Genomic DNA, 20655 nt, shown 5'->3' on the forward strand with positions numbered 1-20655 from the left:
ACACACACACACACACACACACACACACACACACACACACATAACACACAATGATTTTATGGGAATAGAATGCACCTGATAACACACAATGATTTTATGGGAATAGAATGCACCTGATACTTTACATGGTAAACTGAATTGGGAAGAAGAATTAAAGGTAGAACTGAAAAGGGGCATTTTAAAGTGTCTTCTTTATTGAATAAATAAGTATCAAGTGCCTCTTCCACATCATTACTGTTCAATATTAAATCCTATTTGCCCTGTGCCTGCACAGAGAGGGGTAGAGAACCTGACAGATGTGATCTGTGTCTCCAATGAGTCTCTCTGTATAATGGTTTCACTGGGGAGGTTTTGGAAGTGGGGTAATGAAGATGAGTGTAATCACATGACTCAAAGTATTCAAGTCATGTACTCTTTACTGCCTCATGTTCAGAATCACACTTAGTTTGAGAAAGCTACAAAGTTGCTTTTAAGGAGGATGTGCTTAATGACTTATTGTCTACAAAGCAGTGGAAAATGAGCCCCCAGTGGATTTGTGGGAACAAATATTGTTTTGTAGCTTACAGCCAATAAAAAATTGGAGTACATACCATAGAGTTTAAGATTTTTAAATTAGTGAGTTCTTTCTTTGCTTATTGCTTCCTCTTGAAAGCAGACATTCCAATTATCTGGCACATAACATAGATAGAATTGTGAAATAACTTCTTAGTGGTTACGAGTTCCAAATGATTTTTCACGTTTCTAGCAACTGCCCAGACATGAAAAATCTTGGTCTTTCTCTAAGGAATTTGTGGATAAAATAACCTACCCCAAATTCTGATCTTGACAAGCTGTTCTAACTAATACACAAACCCCAGTTCAAGACAACTCACCCACATCAAAATAAATAACTAGATACAAATAAATTGCTTTTTGCTAAAACTGTGTCTCCCCTATGGCTAATCAATTTTCAAATTAACATGCACTACAATGACTGCTTTGAAAAGAATGCCCAGTGGGGGTTTTGAAAACAACTGTAATTGGAGACCTATTCTAGATACTTAGGGTTGACTCCCACAAAAGGTTAGAACTTCCCACCTCTGCATCAGACACTTTTCATTAAGATGTTTCCTTTCGCATCAAGTATCATATCCACTCTCAACCATTATTAACCTTTCGTTACCCTCCATAGAAGGCTGTGGAATCAAGTAGAAATTGGATAATTTTTGCAGGGTTACCAATCAAAGCTATGTGAATACATATTCACATCTGAAATTCTTATGTCTGCATAATTAATATTAGAACACAACTGAGCTAAAACTACGAACTTTATTTAAAGCTAACTGACCGATGATAATTTGTTTGTTATATTTGAAGTATCTCTGATTATTCCTTGTTAATTTCCATGTACATTGAGGAGGGGAAATTGGTCTACAAATATTAAGACAACAGGCTATTAACAGGCTGACATCAATATTTAATAAAATTCTGATCCTTGGGCCAATCAGCAATCTGAACTGAAACACTTCTTTGTGGAGGATTGTTCTGGTCCCTGGGGGTGAATATGATTATTGACATGATTGGCAAAACACAAAGACCCAGCAAAGATGTCAGTGTTGCTGTTGGTTTATGTCATATGACTGTTCATATCTTCATTATTATCACTATCACTTATGTGCTAGTCTTGGGGGCTTGAACTCAGGGCCTGGCATTAACCCCTAGTTTTTTTTCCCAAGATTGATACTTTACTGCTTGAGACTTTAAGCTTTTCGGTGATTAATTAGAGATAACTCTCACACAATTTTCTACCTAGGCTGGATTAGAACCATGATATTCAGATCTCAGCCACCCAAGTAGCTAGGATTGCAGGCATAGGCCACTAGTGCCCATCTTCATCTTCATATTTTTATGCTTAACATTTATTTTTTTTAATTCCCCTACTTGAATTAAAGTTCCATGGAAAGAATAGTTTTTGTTTGACTTGTCTACAGCTATATTTCATATGCATAAACTGCCTGATACACATTTAGCTCTCAATAAATATTTGCTGAATTAACACTTCAAAAACTGTTCATGAAGACAGAGACATCTATTCATATGAATCAGCTGGATCATCTGAATGAAAATTCAGAATCAATATATCTACGTGATGAGTGACGTGACATTTTCTTTCCACTCTTCCATTCAAATCACTCTGTCTAAAAGTAAAGCTCCTTGGAGGAAAACCTCAGGTCTCAAACTGATTGGAACAAAGGCTTATGAGAGAAAAGGTAAAGAGAATGACAGGGGAAAAAGAAAAAAAAAAAAAAAGGAGTTGGCCCTGCTGAAGGATAACTGCCAAAGGGCTGAAAATGGAAAAAAACAAAAAAACTTCAATCACCAACACCAAGTCACCTGTCTCAGGAACTTTTCCTTTAATATACTAAGTTTTGATTGTTTTGTTGACTCTTTGTTGGAGACGCCAGACAAAATAAAACCCAAATTGCTTCTCCTTGGGAAAAAAGTGAACCGAACTGAAAGTCCTATCTTTTGAAATGAACTGTCATCCCAGATCCAGACCTGGGATGATGGAATAATTTACACAGAAGCCATGGCTTTCCTAGCAGTCATCTGCCATGTTAAGAGACCTGTGCAGTAATCTATGGCTTTTCTGTTGGCCACTGACTGCACAGTATAACAGAGCTACAGGTGAGGTTTAGTAAGAGGAGGGGGAAGACCCCAAGGCTGTGCCCTCACAGGTGACGGAACACCATCATCACAGCCCATCCTCTCTTGCCTTTCTGTCTCCCACCATGGGATGGCCTAGAAAGAAGACATGCTCCAGTGCCATCATCATGTTCTTACCCTTCTCCGCCACTGCAATTGTGATAAATACTTACTGTCTTGATTATCCAGACTGAGCCGGCCTATTACAACAATAGAAAAGAAATCAAGCTGGCAGGGATTCCACAAACACAACCAACTTTTCCTTACTTTAAAAAAATATTAGTCAATGGGTCTTGATTTTTTTTCCCTATTGAACATCCTCTGAGATGGACACTATAATTAAGTCTGGTCTACTTCCAAACAGTCCCTGTGTATTTAGTACAACTGCTAGCTTCAGTTCAGTGACTGTAGCTCAAGTTGTTATGGAACATCTGGGTTGAACTAGGGGTTTCTCAGAACTTTGTGTTCTTCGTGCATCAATATGCCTTGATGCCTAGATCCCTAAATCAAAAGGAACACAATCTAATTTCAAACCAAAAAAAAAAAGGGAAATTGATGGGAGCTGCCTGGTCAGAAGAATATAGCATAAAACCACTGGTATTATGCCATGAAACAGAGCCACTTGGAGAAAAATAAGTTAACATTCAATATCCATTTCTCCAACTTTGTGCTGTCCATTTGCTCTTTAATGGCTCCTCTCAGACTATTTTTCCGCACAAGCCATCACCGTGCCTCTTCTTTCTTTCTGTGTCATTCTGTGTGCTGTTGTTCTATGATGGGCTGCTGCAGCCCCACCTTCTGCTCTGTGATCCCCAGCATTTGATGCCACATGCTGCTGATGTGCCACCCTTCAGGAGCTCAGGGCTGCCTAAAAGGCTCCGTGGGCCCCTGTGCACCCAGCAGGGATGTTTAGCACTGGCACAACAGTGTGTCCTATGCATTGCTGGGTTCAATATCCATCCTCCTTTTGAAAGGAATGTGTAATAAGGAGATCTGGAAGCAGACAGTTTCACTGAGGAATCAGATTGCTCACCATTGACTCACCTGATGGCCCAGTCAGCAAACTTACTCTTTTAGTCCTTAAGACTGAGCTGGATAAGTTTTACTTCTCTTTATAGATTTTTTTCTCTTTGCAGTACTGGGAGTTACAGTGAGGACCTTGTGCTTATTAGTCAGGTGTTTTACCATTTGAGTCAGGCCCCCAGCTGTTTTTGCGTTAGTTGGGTCTGGACTGAGATCCTCCTGTTTAGACATCATATACCTGGAATATTGGTGTGTAATCCTGTACCCAGCTTTTTTTGCAAATATTTTTCCCAAAATATCCTAAATCTTTGAAAATCCCAATCTCTGCCTCCTGACCTCTAATTCTCAATTAGCTAGGATTACAAGCATACTAAGCCACTGTATTTAGTTTTGGCAGGATCTTTTTATGAAACCTAAGTGTCCAGCTTTCCACTGTAGTTGAAACTGGAGGAGAGATGAAGACTGACAGAAGACTATAACAAAAATGTATTTCTGAAGACAGATTTCTTTCAAATATATTATTCAATGGTAACTTCATTTGTAAATTTATTCTTTAAAGCTTCTGAATATTCAAGAATATATTAGTAAATATGTTCTTCATACATATATTTATAAGGATAAGTTTTTAAAGGAATACATTTATAAGAGAATATATGTATGAAGAACATATTTTCAACTATTGAGAATATATTCATAGAAACACTTCATATTCAAAATAGTATTGTTCAGTGTCAGGAGCTGCAGCTACAATCTGAATATCCCTTCAAAGGACAGAAAGACCTGAAATGTATAAACATGGAAAGTCAATCTTTGGCTTCTGGGTCATCCAGTTGGCTAGGCCTAAGGTTTGGGATTCAAACCCAGGCCTCACTCTAAAGCCTAGTACTCTTTTCTACTTCCCTAGTTGGCTCTCACTCAGAACATGGAGGCCTTGAAGACAAAAATGAATGGTTCCCAGAAATCTCAGTGTATTTGAAAGCTAACATGCAATCAGGGAAGGTTGTCATAACACAGAGCTTTGTGCAAGTAAGAAGCCAGTCTCATGTTCTCTTAAATCTTGAAAACTCCTTGAAAGTGTGAATTTTAAAAGGCCAGGTATTCAGTCACAGAAGGAGCAAAGAAGAGATTAAGAAGAGATTGTTTTAAATGACTTAGGGCTGTTGGTACTGACACGGAATGTATTTTAAAAAAAAATCTATCTGCAATTACAGGCTATAATCAAAGACTAGTCTCAGAAGTCCTAGATTCCCTTTAGGATTCTTGCTAATGATCTCATTTCTAACATCACAATGTGTATTTAGGCTGCGTTGTACAAATGGTCCTTTAGGGGAGCTCTTTCTAATAACCTAGAAGTTTGAATCTCTTGAAGCCTTGTGTGCAATTTTTAAAAATTTCTCCCTGATTCAACTTATATTTCAGGCAAGAATTTAGACACGAAGCTGTTAGCAGCCCCTACTGCCATCATCTCTGGTGCTGGCCTGGTCATGAGGGCACAGGGAGGTTGTTCTGGAATAGTCAAAGATTTCAGTTCTTCGTGTTTCAAACCTTTCTCTAGCTTGCTAGAGGGAGAAGAAAAAGAGGTTAGAGTGGATGCTAGAGTACAGTAGAGCTGAACTTAGGATAATCAGGGACCCCTAAACAGTAGTCTGGGGGTACTCCCAGAAAACCCGAGGCCTCTGGCACATCCAATCTAAGAAGAGTGGGCTACTCAGGCTTAATACAAGAAAGGGGGCTCATCCATGGAAGAGTCCTGGCAGTTTGGTCCACTGCCAACCTAAAGAAGATTCATGTAGCTGTCATTCTCCTGACACCTACTCAGTGTCTGTTGCTAGGTGTCAGCACCTCATATGTGTTATGTCACTTATTTGACACTACCCAAATCAAATTAAAACCCCCAGTGTAGGTGTTATTTTCCTAATTTACAGAGGTTACTCTTGTTCAGGAAGTGCAGAGGTAGGACTTGCATTTGAGTTTGTTTGGCCTGCTTTATTCATTGATGTAACAACTAACTTACTATGAGCTAATTGCATGCCAGATACTCTGCTAAGTGCAAGAACCCAGTGATGAACATGACAGGCATAGTTAGGTCCTCACTGACCTTCTAGACCAGTGGGGAGAGAAGCAATAATAATACAGAGGGAAGGGAGGGGCAGGAGAATGTCTCTGGAAGAGGAGTTGCATAGGCAATGGTGGGAGGCGTAAGAACAAAATGAACATGGAGGAAAATACGCTTAGTTTTAATCATATCAGGGTAAGAGTAGTCTAAATCTTAGAAAAAGCTTGAGGGTAGAAGGGGTGGTGGGGATGGGCAATGGAGTGACTGAAGGGGGACCAGCTTTCAGGGAGTAGGTCTCTTAAAAACTAACAGTTCTTCCTAACCCCAGTGACTTCACAGTGGTAGATTTATGCCACAGGAATGCAAAGAACTAGGTGACTCTTGTTTCCTGGCCTGGGCAGTTTCTTTCTTTTTGGGGGGGGGGTCCCGTCGTGGGGCCTGAACTCTGGGCCTGGGCGCTGTCCCTCAGCTCTTCAGCTCAAGGCTAGCGCTCTACCACTTGAGTCACAGCGCCACTTCTGGCTTTTTTCTTTTTGCTTATGTGTGCTGAGGAATCGAACCCAGGGCCTCAGGCATGCAAGGCAAGCGCTCTACCACTGAGCCACCTTCCCAGCCCCCTGGGCAGTTTCTTGAATGATGGATCTGGGTACTTATGTGAGTTGTTCTGAATTCCCTTTTGGATGCACTGCAGTAGTCCAGACTTGAGTGCCAGAATGGGATTTCTGTAGCTCTATCAGATCATCTTCTAGTTTAATTCCAATTTTACTTGGTATCATTTCTCCTGCTCTAGGTTCTGCTGTTGAAATGCCATATACTTGAAATGCCATACACAAATTTCAGGTCTTCCATTGTACCTTGACAATGAGCAAACTTAAAGTTATTAATTTAACAAAGCCCTCTAATTTATTCTCTCATGTTAGTAACACATAGCTCCCTAAGGGAATGTGGCCTAAGGAACATGATAGTAAAAACTGCCTCAGTTGTTTGTTTTAGAATTCATGTAGTTACCTTTGTTTTTTCACAACTGAGAAAAAAAATGAAAAAAAAAAAAACCCAACAGACTTCAGGTTGTGAGCTGGGCTTGATTTACAACAGCACACTCATCAAGTCAGAAAAGTTTGGATTTTATTTTATCTCTTTATTATAACTTAAAATATATTAAAAATTTCATAGCAGAAGCAGGAATTTAATTGCATATGATGAGCTACAAAAAGCAAACCAAATAACCAAACAAATTGCCACCAAAATATATACCAACCAATAATATATTAAAATATCATTTAGGTAAAAATCTAAAGAAACAAAATGTATGCACTCTTCTTGGAGAAGTTTATTTCTTCTTAAAAAGCCTGAAGTTTCTGAAATTGTCTCAACAGATTCAATTTTCTCAAACCACTAACATTCTGAGTGAAGCAAATTGATATGTCAGACCTGAGTCTCTTTAGTTTGAACTCTCTTTTTCTTCTCATCCTAAAATGATGAATGCCCACTTTTTCTAGGGCATGGTAGCTGTTACTACGTGTAAAAGTAGTACTACGTGTAAAAAAGGTGGGGGGGGGATAAGAAGCCAAGTAGTTGTTTTTAGTAACTATGAGACTGACTCCATACAAGTTGGATTCCATATACAATCAGTCTTAAAATATGATGACCATCCAAGAATAAATCAGAATTTTTCATACTAAGAATCAATATCTCGCTTCCTACATCAGTGATCCTTCCTTCTAGTGGTGCTTCTGTTTGTAGAGATGAACTCAGGCCCCAAATGCACTTCTGGCACACATTCAGTTCTCCAAAGGTCCCATCGGAGTTCAAGCTGGTAGGATTTCAATGCAGGTGAATGTCTGGCCTACAGGTGAGGGCTGGTGTTAGAAGGGCGGTGTTAGGATGGGTGCCCACAGTCTCACTGCAGATGGGAAGTCTCACCAGCTTCTGGAAGTGCCCACCTGACTGTTTTTCTGTTAGTCCTAGGCATAATGCTTCCTGTAGGTTCCAGGATGCCTTGGGACCATAACTAAGGACTAGTTATGAAATAAATTAAAATAAATAAATAGTAATGGAATAAAAAAGGCAAGTTTATGAAACCTGAATGAGTGTGCTTATTATTATTATTTTTTAAAAAGGTCACTTTCCTGAGTAAAGCAGGTAGAAATTTCACAAGAGTCTTTTAAAAGGCACCAGGCTTACATCTCCTGGACACAGTGTCCTCGGATGACAAATGTAGTCCCTGCTCAGCGGCAGCTCTGATAAACACAGCAGCCGTGAGTTGATGTGCGCAGCTTTTTGGGTATCTTATTACCAGGGAGACAAAGGGCTGTGGAATGGAAAATGGCTTCTTTTATGGTGTGAGAAGAACATAGACCTACATATGTGGGCTTCTTTGTTCTGCGTTGCAACACATCACAGCATAAAGGAGCCCTCCAAAGACAACCACATTGCAAGTCCACACTCTGCACACAAAATCCTCCATACACACAAGCCACAGGGACTTTCTAAAGGGTCCAGATAAACTGTGGATGTGACCATGGGGCCATGGAATTCAAATGAATGGGTGCCCCTGTTTGTGCTGAAGGAGTCCAGGATCTGGTGCCAGAGAAAGTTCAAGTTCGGGAGCACGTTCATCCCCTTGCTTCTTGGCTTGAGGCAGCATCTTCAGTAAGGTCCTGGGAGGCTTTGAACATCAGGATGGAATTGTAGATCTTCAGCGCAGGGCCCAGCTTGATCTTCATCACTTTGACAATGTCTGTCTGTGTCAGAAGCAAGAAGGCTTTGCCATCGATCTGCTGCAATAAATACACAACAAATAAAGACCCATTGCATGCTTGGTAAGAAATATATGCATTATCCTGCCCATGTAATTGTAGCCCCTCTGTACAGTATGTTCTCAAATAAAATAAAATAGTATTAAAAAAAAAAGACCCATTGCAACAATGAGATGTACAAGACGCTATGTTGAAAAACGAACTTTATAATTTAGGCTGGGGAGGGGAGAGAGTGTAGTTGTGGAGGTGGGTAGGGAAGGGATGGCAGGGGAAAAACAAAGGAGGAGGCAACAATGCTTGATAAGAAATGTACTCATTACCCTTGCTCATGTAACTGTAACCCCTCTGTACAGTATTTTCACAATAAAAAACTTATTTAAAAAAAGATAGCTTATTGGTGCTGAGTGTTGCTGAAACCCTGCAATAGTATCAAGAGCCTTAAAAGGGGAACCAAGTTAATCTCTGGGAAATTTTCCCCAAGAGCATTGTGTGCAATGTATATATCCTAGATTACTCAGGCAATGAATACTGGAAATATCCCAGGGCTCAACCAATAACAGAAATGAGTACATTATGGTACATTAATAGAAGGGTCACCAAATTTTATGTCTCAAGGATATAATGATTTAGGAAGCAATTGGTAAGCAATGTGATATGATGATAGAATTCTCAGTATATATGTATACAATTAAATCCTCCTAGCCACACATTTAAAACATTAGAAATCTTCACACCAAATGTTAATGGGAGCTAGACTGCCTGCAAGAATAGTAATTGTGTTTCACTTTTTCCTTTTTGCTTTCCTATGGTTTAAAATTTCTTTCCATAATAAAAAAAAATTGCAAAAAGTACATACATAATTAATGTTTTATTTATTAGCTTTTAAACAGATTTAAAAAAATTGGCTCAGAATGATTTCTGGTTCTAGGTGAACAAGCTCCTGAAGACCTAAGTCTGAAATTCAGGGTGATGATAACTGTAGTAGAGATTATCACTGTGGTAATTACCATATTATGAATATTCATATCAAATCACCATGTGGTGCCCCTTAAATATACTCAATCTTTACTTGACAGTTCAATATTTTTAGATTAGAAATGAAGTGTGCCTGCTTTTCTCGAGTTCCCATGATGGCAAGTGGCTATTGTGCAAGCGGCTGGTCCACCACTTCCAGAGGCCCTCAGGACTTCAGGGCTTGACGCTTGACTGCTTGAGTGTCCTGATCCTGTATAATGAATGTCCTCTCTCTCTTCCTCTCTCTTTTTCTCTTTCTTTTTACCTATCTATTATTGCCAGTACTGGGACTTGACCTCAGGACCTTGCAGTTTTGCTTAGTTTTGTTTTTGTTTTTTTTGCACAAGCCTGGCTCTCTATCCCTTGAGCTATGCTACTTTCAGCCTTTTGGCGGTTAATTAGAGATAAGAGACCCAAAGATTTTCTGTTCAGGTTGGTTTTGAACCATTATCCACAGATCTCAAACTCCTGAATAGGTAGGATTATAGGCATGGGCTACCCGTGTCTAGCTTATGATGTGACTTATGTACATAACTCCTGGCTTCACAACTAGACAGTAATGGAAGGTTTTCTGCATAATCCTTTGGTGGGCCTAGCACCATGGTCAAAACCTTTTCACATTTGTAACACATCCCTCCACTCAGCACCACAATGATGCTGTGATCTCTGATCCTTTTGGCAAGAGAGGAAGTGCTCTGGGACCCTTCCAGAGGCTTTTGCATGCTTAAACATTTAAAAAGATTTAGAAAGCTTCTTGTGCACTCATGGTAAATGAAGATGCATCCACAGAGAATGAAATACTTCTCCTAGGAAATAAAGAACACATTCCTTAGGGTTTAAGAGGGAAAATATGTCTCTTTCCATACTCTAATGAAGTCAGCAACAGTATTTTCAGGCAGAAAGAGAGAGAGAGAGAGAGAGAGAGAGAGAGAGAGAGAGAGAGAGACAGACAGACAGACAGACAGACAGACAGACAGAGACAGACAGACAGACAGAGACAGACAGAGAGAGAGAGAAACTCACTAGCCTCAAGTGTCTTAAGAGTAAGGCAATGATGGTAATAACAGCCAATGTTTATGGCGCTATCACAATCCATTATAATTTATATGTTTTTAATCTCTCCATTACCTCAAAGGTAGATGAGGAAACCTGGAATTATAAACTTAAAGACTCTCGAATGTCACACAATTTTTTTATTTTTGGTCGGCTGTGGTGCCTGAACTCTGGGCCTGGGTGCTGTCCCTTAGCTCTTCAGCTCAAGGCTAGTGCTCTACCACTAGAGCCACAGCACCAGTTCCAGATTTTTCTGCTTATGTGGTGCTGAGGAATCGAACCCAGGACCTCATGCATGTGAGGCAAGCACTCTACCACTGAACCACCTTCCCAGCTTCCATCACACAATTTTTAAAAGTGGAAGCTGGGATCTCAGGCAGGGCTTGTTGGACCCTTTGCTCTATACTACTGTCTTCGTTAACCATGTATTTGGGCCAAGAATTGAATTAGGTACTTAAACACATAGCCTGGTCTAGAAAGTTCCCCCATATCAGCCTGTGTTTATAGAGAGGGGTAAGAGGTTAAGTCATGTGCTCACAGCAGGGCTGGGAGTGATTATGGAGCGTGAGCAGCTCACATAAAGGGCCACACTTTTGCCCTCACCATGCTAACACTTGGGACATGGTGGGCCTTGGGCACTGCCAAACACAGAGCCTGCACTTGTTTCATTGGGAGCTGCCAGACCAGCACAGTCTGCTTCTGATGCTGGGTTTTCCTGCGGAACTCAGAGACTCAGCCAGGACCCAAGACTCTAAGAGTATGTCCCTTGAACTATGCAAGTCATGAGGGAGAGTTTCTAGGAGAGTAGTCTTCTAGCGAGTTCTAGAGTAAGGACTAAGGTCTAAGGCTTTGAAACCAAGAGATAGCGGCAGAGTCCAACTTTGCCTTTTATTTGTTTAAATCATGCCTAGCCTTCCTGAGCCAAACCCTCTTCATGGCAAATTCCCACTGCAGAGCATTTAGAGAACCAAAAGACAACCATTGACTAAAGCTCAGCATGGTACCTGGCACATTTCAGGGCTACAATCCACAGTCATTGTCACCATTTGCATTCTGTAGCTGGTCTAGTTTTTTCCATAGTCCTGGGAGTGGTAGCCCCTAGTTCCTGGAAATGTGCTCAGCAGTTTAGAACATCCAACCAAGATAATGAGGCAGGAAATGTCAACCACAAAATGCTATAGCATTTTGCATCCTCTGAAGCAGGTGTGGTGAAGGAGTCTGCTTCTGATTTCACTTTGGAGCAGAGGACTTCATCAGCTTCCCTAGTACCAGCCCCACCCCTACCCCAGTGTAGCCTCATGACATCTGGAAGGAGGCTTGTGACAACCAGATGTGTAAGTTATCTTGTTCATAAATTCTTCCATCAAAGAGTGTACTTGGGAGTATGTTCCCTAGGTGAGGGTTACAGTAATGTTGGGTGCTTCTGCTGGTCCACTTTCTGCCATCTCTAAAACCATTCATATTTACTCTTAACTAAATGGAAATAACAAACTCGTGGGCTTAGAAGGACAAAAATCCCAAGTCACCTTTACGTTTCTTACCTCTTTCTCAAAGCACTTGGCCTGTTCTTCGCAGCCCAGGAGGGACTGTACAAACTCAGCCACCTACAGCGGAAAATGAAAAGCCTAATTTAAAACACACACCTGAAATAATTGAGGGTTGTAGTGACTCAACATGTGAATAAAATAGACTTCGGTTTCCACAAACGCTTGGATTTAAATAGTAACTATCAAGTCACATTAGCATTCATCCGCTCATAAATTAGACCTGCCCCAATGTCTTTTCCATCCTGTCACTAAGTTGACCTACATTGGGTTATGGGGATGGCCTCCATCTGTGTGGTGCTCTGGCTTTCCAGAAGCTTTCCACAGCTGATCATCTTGACCACCTTGTGGGGCTGGGAAAGGCAAGGATAATAGTTTTAGGCAGCAGTTTTAATGAAGGCCACAAGAGATGAGAACTGTCCACCTTGTTTACAGGCAGCTGATGACAGTCCCCTTGTACTCATCCTGAGGGTCCACTCCTTCCCTGTGTCTGCCAGACTCAGCTGGATTCGCACAGGAACGACCATAAAACTAAAGCCCTGTGGCTGTATCAACTTACCCACACTCACACTTGACTAGTAAGCAGCAGAGATTGTTTTGGAACCCAAACCTGGAATCCTGGAAAGCGGCTTCACATCTTTAACTTGATTTTGGCTCTCACCTGTTCCCTCACTCTCCATCCCAGCCCTCCTCAATTTTCTTCTACGTAAGAGAGCTCCAAGACCTGGCTACCAGCACAGGAAACCCCCAAGTATTCTCAACAGTGAAGCTGCATCATGGATATACACAATGAGTGCAGATTCTGGATGAACTGAATGACCAGTAGGCTCTAGAGGCTCTAGGCAGATGTGGCATGTGATCAGTGGGGCTGAGCAATGGGTGAATGGATCCTTGGGGGTGAGATCTAGTGAAGGAACTGTCTTCCTGCTGATCTTTCTCTCTCTCTGCCGCCAGGTCTCCTCTCCTGGTCTCATGGAGGACTTCAGAGGCCATGGAGCCCAGCATCGGAGACCAACATCCTCTACTACAACAGGACTTAATATCACTCCCACAAGCCTTTCCAGAAGTCAGCAGACAGAAAACAGCAGGTGTTGGTTCCTGGTTCTGGAGCAGTGTGGGCCAGCATCCACAGGATGCATGGGAGTTGTGACTCCTGTGTGTATATCTGAACTCTGCCCTGTGGTCTCACAGCTACCTTGGGTTTGTGGGAATGCAAAGGGTTAAGAATATCTTCCAGGTGTGTGTGTGTGTGTGTGTGTGTGTGTGTGTGTGTGTGTGTGTGTGTGTGTGTGTGTGTGTGTGTGTGTGTGTGTAGGAAAATTGGTGTGTTGGTATCTGCTTTACTCACCCCTGGTGAGTAAATAAGCTTCATTTTGAATCACTTTGCAATCATCCTTCTAAATCGTGTGGTGATAAGGATTTGAGGACACTCTCCCTAAACCAGCCATGCCCCTACACCCCCAAGACCTCCACACTGCAGCATGTGAGCTGCTAAGGCTGGCTCTGCTCAGCACAGTGGCTGGGTTTCACAGAACCAGGGTTTCCATGGTGCATAGGTAGAGGGAGCCCAGTTGTCCTAGTGAGTTAATGCATTGTTCTTTTCTGGGTGATGAGGAAGCAAAGAGCTTCATGTATTTGCAGAGTGTCAATGGAAGTCAAGAAGGCTGCTGGCCAGGTTACATAGATGGGTTCCTAGTGCAGGGAACAGCACTTTGGATAGATGCTCAAGTAGCACCTCCAGAGAGTCTTGGACCCAGGACACTGAGAGACAGAAAGGGTGGCTGTTTCCTGTAGGTTGCAGGCTGCTCTTCTGATTGATCATGTCTGCCTTGATTGTGTGCAAGGCTTTGCTTTGGTACCTATGAGCAGCTCAGGCCTGAACTATTGATGGGAGAGATAGGAATGATGAATAAGGGAGCAATCACTCATCAGTATCATACAAGATCCTTCTTTCAGAAGGAAAGATTTGGCCAGGTACTGGTGGCTCACACCTGTAATCCTAGTTACTCAAGAGGCTGAGATAGGAGGATTTAGATTCAAAACCAACCCAGGAAGACAAAAACCAAGAGACTCTTATCTCCAAGTAAGACTGGAAGTGGTGCTGTGGATCAAGTTGAGAGCACCAGCCCTGAACAAAAATGGCAAGCAAGAGTGGAAGTCTCTGAGTTCAGGCCAAAATAGCAGTATACACACACATAAAGGTTTACCTTAGGTGCGAACTCAGGAAATCTTCATAAAGGAGGGCTCCTTTATGTAGGTAGGTATGTCACAGGTGGATAGGCAGAGAATTACAGAAATGAGCCCCCAGGGCAGGTAGGAGCAGCAGCAAAAAGGAATCCAAGTTGGTCAGTGGGAGGGAAATGGGAAGACTTTTGGGAAGCAGGGCTCACCTGGCCACATGTTGTAATCACCTGCAGAGCCTGCAGACCAATGAGGTCCAGGCTCAGGTCACAGAGACTGCAAATAAATAGAGCTGGACTGGGTCCACGTGCTGGCATTTCTTTTCAAAGCTTGCTTGGAATGCTAATGTGCATGTACTAAAGGCTTGGGACCACAGCGCCAGGGAAAGTAGGAGAGGTGATCCAGGGCATCTCAATACACTTATGCTGTGACCTTTTGAGAGGGTTGGGGAATGTCTGCTGGACCATATTAGCTGCAGCCCAGTGGGGGACACAAGGACCTAGACACCTGGCATGGGGCAGAGCCCAGAGTCGAGGCAGGAGGGGCTGCAGAGGTAAAATCCTCAGGGCTGGAGACAGGCTGGATATAAGGTGAAAGCAATCCACCTTAATTCCAGGAAAGTGCTGGAAGGCAGGGTCTCTCAAGCTCACTACTATTGGCACAATGGACCAGCTACCTGTGGATGGCCCTGTGGATTGTGGGACATTTAACTACACTGCTGGTCTCTCCTCATTGGCTGCCAGCAGCAGCTGCAATCTCCAGATGCTGCCTAATATTCTTGGAGAACAAATCACCTCAAACCTTCTATTCAGGTGACTTTAAAAGGGAGAGGTGTTAAGTGTCAGAAAATAGGAAAAGGGGGACCTGGAGGCTTTGTTTTGTCTCAGTCAGGACTGAGATAAGGTGTCATGTTGCCACAGAGCCAGTGATGTCCCACAATGCTGTGAAGTACTCTGATGCTTTGTATCCATCACCCTGTCCTTTCCTGGATAAACAATATACTGAAGACTATTGCCTCCTCAGCAATGTCAGCAGAGAACTCATTGTCCACAGCACACATACACCAAGGTTGTGTTTTGGGGGGGAGGGATGTGGTCAGTAATAGGGCTTGCACACCCAGTTCCATACTCTTGCTTGGCTTGTTTGTTTATGGCTGGTGTTCTACTGCTTGAGCCATGCCTTCAGTCTGGCTTTGTGCTGGCTAGTTAGAGATGGGGTCTGGTGGCCTTCTCTACACAAGCAGTCTCTAAATTGTGATCTTCTAGGTCTGAGACTTCTGAGTAACTAGGAATACAAGCATGAGCTACCGGCACTGACCCCCAGTTTTAAGCCAGTGTTTGTAATGGGCTTAACTAATAGGTTAAATAAAGCATGCACAATAGATAGAGAGTAAGTGTCTCTTGAGCAGTTCTAGCCTCTTCTGGGGTCCTCAGTTAGGCTCTCTGAAGACAACAGGGAAGCTGTGGGTCCTCAGACTTCCCCTCCCCCACTGCTCTAATTTTCTGCCTTTGAGGAAATTCACTTTGTCTCTAGTCTTTTTATCCAAAGAACAAGTTCTATGAACTCAAGCTTCTTTGCCTAGATCGTCTGTAAAAAAAAAAGGTCCTGATTAAGTATTATTTATTTATTCAGTTGGCATTTATTTTCCCTAAGCATAAATGCTATTGAGAGTTTTCATGGAAGGCATGTTTTGCGACAGTTTTTCCAAATGGAAAGTGGTGAGCTCTCAGATACTACCGAATAAAGTCTGAAAAGTTTCCCTCTCCTTCTCACCTTGAAAAAGACCTTTCCCTTCAAATTGTGGTAAAATGTAGACAGACAGCAGTTCAATGGGAATGAACCTATGAAAAGGGCTGAGACGATCCATCTGTGCTATATCCTCAGGGAGACAGCTGTGGATGGATCTGTTGTTTTTTTTTCAAGGTACTAAGACCCTGTCACCAGCAGAGGAACCAGGTTTGGGCTTGGCTCTGGGGAGCATCTGAATGCACGGGTTGCTTTCTTGCCTGTCTTTCATGTTCTAGGAGCACAGTGTCCCGTGGCTCAAATCCCTGCTTTGTTTTGGAAGGACACTGAGTAAGTTAATTCTAAGTATGAGACAGCAGTTTGGGAAAAGGAAGGATGGCACTGCCATGAGCCTTGGCTTTACTCAACTCACATCCTCCCCACGACCTACTTTCCTTGGCTTCCTCTCTGGAGCTCAGCAGGCCTGTGTTCTGCAGTGGCCGCCATTCCTTCCATTTTCCCAAGTTCTGGTGTTTCTCTCTTGCTGTGCCTGGAGGTGTGTGCTCGATTGTATGGCCTCAACGTCCACTGGGGACCAAGTTTGCAGGCCGAGTCTCGCTTTGCTTTTTTCTTTTTCTTTTTTAATAGCAGAGGGTTTTGTTTTGTTTTGTTTGTTTGAAGGGCCCAATTGTAGAAGGCTGCAGTGCTTAGCTAGCAGTACCCTGAATTTTTCCAAACTCTCTCTCCTGTGTAAAGACTGCTTTTAAAGTAGCTGCCATCTTTTATACTTAATGATCATTTAGGGAACACTTTGTAGAGCCTAGGGCAATTTATATGTGGTGTTTGAGGATGCATTTTAGAATCAACGAGATAAAAGTAGCCACATGTGTGTCAAGCATAACTGAGTCATTACCTGGACAGTAATGTGCACAGAACACATCAAAACTTGCTCATGTGCGCTGACTATAAAATTCATCTCTGTTCAATCATTCATTCATTCAAATACTGGCCTAGCACCTGTCTCATCAGGATGCTTTGCTTTTCAGATTTATATAGTTATAAGAAGGTAAAAATATTTTAGTCCCTACACTTGAAAGCTTGTAGTATTAAATAGAATACTTCTTTGTTATAGAGTAAGAAGTACTTATACTGATGAACACTGAAATGTGTGCTCATACACTATCATGACACCTACTATGCTGTCATCTGTTTCTTCCTTTCATTTCATAACCATTAGATTGAGTTCACAGTCTACCCATGCTTTGAAAACCACTGCTGTGGAAGAGACAGCCACAGTGACAAAGGAATTAAAGCCAACTCTCAGCTCTAGGGAGTGAGAAAAAGGCCATGCTTGGCTTCTCTTCACAGGTAGCATAATGTAGAGCAGAGGTCTTTCTCCTGGGCCAGGATGGCAGACAAAGGGATTGTTCTCTCTCTTCAGCCTCTGCTATAGACATTCCGTGTTAGGTCTTGCCGAACGGCACTTAACAGGATGCCTAAAGTTCATTTCAGCATGCCTGGTCCCTGGCTTCTGCATGCCCTCCCTCCCCTCCTCTCCCCCCCTAGTGAGTCCAGTGAGAATAAAACACAAAAGAAGCTCCCACAGCCAGCATCCTGTATGGTCTTGAATTGCCTTTGTAAATCATCCCTCCTCACCTGTCACTTCTATTGTGACATTCGGAGCAACCCACCCCCCATTGGTGAGTACCCTTCCCATGCCCACTATGTGGCCTCTCTCCAGAAAGCTGCAGTGATTTCAAAGGCATGGAACACACAACCACAAAGCCCCTGGTTTTCAAACCATCAGGGATCACCCTCAAGGACCTTCTTTGGCACTGGAAAATGTACTATCAAGATGAAGGCTATGGAAAGAGATCTAGAATGTGGTTCTTATACCCAAGGGCAGCTTGTTAGGGAGATATGAAGACTGAGCTGGGTCAGCTCTGTGTCAGCAGCAAGAAGATGGCTGTCTGTCTCTGGTGTCCATCCCTGATGGACACCATGGTAATGGAAACACAGGGAAGCATTGTTGCGAGCACTTGATGCAAGGCACCTGACCTTTTGAGTATCTCTTGGGCTTCTGCTTAAATTCCAAGGGCTCTTCCAGCACTGCAGGGCTGAGACGGCGCACTGCTACTGAGAACTCAGGAGCTAGGATTCACCTTCTTACAGCACTCAGCAGCATCTGCAGACTCTCTGGGCTCTTCCTTTTGAAACCTTTCCAATCTTGAGACTTTAACCTGTGAGGGCTAGCTCCTCCCTTTGGTCATCTTCCGATGTCCACCTTTCAAGTTCATTATGTGTCAAACTTGCAACTTGTGAGATCAAGACCCTACCTGACTCCATTTCCTCCTTACTGCTTGCTGGCCTCATACTCAGGGTTCATGTTCTTTTTGTAAGAACAGCTTCCCTGAGAAAGAAAAAGAAAACAAGCTTTCCTCTTCACTAAAAACATAATCATGCACTGTGCACTAGGGGCTAACACCTGAAATCCTAGCTACTGAAGAGGCTGAGAACAGAGGATTATGGTTCAAAGTCAGCCTGGGTAGGAAAATCCATGCAATTCTTATCTCCAGTTTGTTAGGTAAATTAAATTGGCAGCCGAAGAAAGAGAGCAACACGTGGTATTCAGGCAAGGGAAAGGTTGATTTGCAGGCTGCCTCTGGTCAAGTTGGAAGCCCACGCAGCAGGAATAAAAAGGATCGAACCACAGCCAGGCCAGACTTATCAAGGCCAGGGGCTGGAGGAAGATGTGGCCCACCAGATGAGGATGAGACCTCAGGAAGGGGGGATGGTGACTGCCTCCAAGTGTGTTGGTTACCTAGGTGACACAAGTACTGGGTGGAGACTTAACCAAGAAAAGGGAGGAGTCTGCTCCACCTTCCCAGAGTGGACCTTACACAATTAACCACCAGAAAAAAAGAAAAGCTGGAAGTGGATCTGTGGCTCAAGGGGTGGAGCATTAACCTTGAGCAAAAAATGCCTAGGGACAGTGCCCAGGCCCTGAGTTCAAGCATACACACATACACACACACACACACACACACACACACACACACACACACACACACACACACACGTAATCATGTACAAGTTTTGCAAACCTCCTAGAGTTGGACTCTGTAGCCTCAGCTGGTCCCTGCCTGAGCTCTGACCTGGCTTGCCATGAACTATGTTGCATGATCCACAACTTGCCTCCCCTTGACTTTGTTCCATGGACTGTGCTTGCTTTTCCTTAAGTGCCCATTTGCAGCCCTAATTCCCTTACCTTTCGGTCTGAGTGCCTGAACCAGTGCTCGGACCACACAGACTCTCTCTGAACATACAAGTACAGAGAGCCCTTGGCGGCCTGAGTTTGCACCCATTAATGACAACATCTCACATTTCTATCCCCTAAAACATCTGTGTACTCATGACTCACAGGTCCCACTAACTACATGGCCTATCATAAATGCCTCTGGTTGTCCCTTTACCCCCACACTGGGCTCTTCCCCAAACCTACTCTTCTTCTGACAGCAGCACCATTCTTTCCCATTCTTTCAAAGGATCTTCTCGGGTCTTCCAGCTCTCACATGTTATTATCCTAATTAAGTACTAAACTGTGCAGTGCCGAGACTATAAATGGAATCACATTTGGCTCATTTCACTTTTTCATCTTCTGTGTCTCATTGCCTTCCCTGAGCTGTTGCATTCAACTTAAAACATCAACTGCAGTCAATTCTTCTTCCTGTAGCACCAGTCAGGCTCCGGTTATCCCACAACATGGCCTTGCTGGCAACTCCGTGGTTGTCTACTTCTCCCTGCACTCTCCTTCTTTTGGAAAATCTTTGTTGTTCTTATCTCCCTGAAATATTGGTTTCAAAAACTAGCTTTCTGCCTAAGTACTTCATAGGCTCCAATAGCCAGCTGGGCCATGCCCATACCTACCTGGCTTCCAAGGCCTTTCATACCCAGCTGTTCTTGCCTGTCTCAGGCTGCTATCCTCCAGACCTAGGTCTTTTCTGTGTGTGCTGGGAAAAGCTAGCTTAGACCTGGCTCTGACTGTGTAGTCTTAAGCAAATCACTTAGTCTCTGAGTAACTCAGAATCCAACTTTTCATTATTGTGATTTCATTTGTTGATGGTGTGAAGGACCAGCAAGAGAAGAGGAGCCATTCTGGATCTTACTTCTAAAATGGTCCAACTTCAAATGATTGGCTTGAAAGTCAATAATGGATGAATTGGCATTCGTTCTTAGCTAAACTTCTCTTTTAGGGCAGTGTTGTTTCAAGGGCAAAACCATGCATGACTTGATTATAGACATAACTGGCTATAATTCACTAGCTTGGTCACAAGGACATTCTGTAAACTTGTACAAATTCATAAACAAGAGGCAGACTCAAAATACTATTTAAGGAGCAGGATCATGGTTTACTCATTCTTCAACATCTAGACGGTGCCTGTCATGTTGAGTCATGTTACCACAACCAAGACACTATGGGCCTTCCACAAAGGGGAGGGGAGGTGGCCAACCAGAAGGACATGCTGGAGAAAAGGGCACCTCTGCTTGCCAGAGGAAGCAGGGCACAGGTGAGCTCAGGCTCCTCAGGAGAAGTGCCTGGTATGGGACAGACAAG

At 43.0% G+C, this 20655-nt stretch overlaps 1 protein-coding gene across 1 annotated transcript in view; it reads right to left on the reverse strand.

Moving 5' to 3' along the window:
• Positions 1–7008: 7008 nt before the first annotated feature.
• Positions 7009–20655, reverse strand: part of L3mbtl4 (L3MBTL histone methyl-lysine binding protein 4) — a 374322-nt gene continuing 360675 nt past the window's right edge. The window contains exons 18-19 of the mRNA XM_070028667.1: positions 12132–12194; positions 7009–8544 (exon numbers count right to left, since the gene is read on the reverse strand). Coding sequence (XP_069884768.1) covers positions 8380–8544; positions 12132–12194 — 228 coding nt within the window. The 3' untranslated portion in view covers positions 7009–8379. The remainder of the gene's footprint in view (positions 8545–12131; positions 12195–20655) is intronic.

Source organism: Dipodomys merriami, unplaced genomic scaffold (assembly GCF_024711535.1).
Source record: "Dipodomys merriami isolate MVZ:Mamm:240054 unplaced genomic scaffold, mDipMer1.0.p SCAF_2, whole genome shotgun sequence".
Classification (NCBI taxonomy): domain Eukaryota; kingdom Metazoa; phylum Chordata; class Mammalia; order Rodentia; family Heteromyidae; genus Dipodomys; species Dipodomys merriami.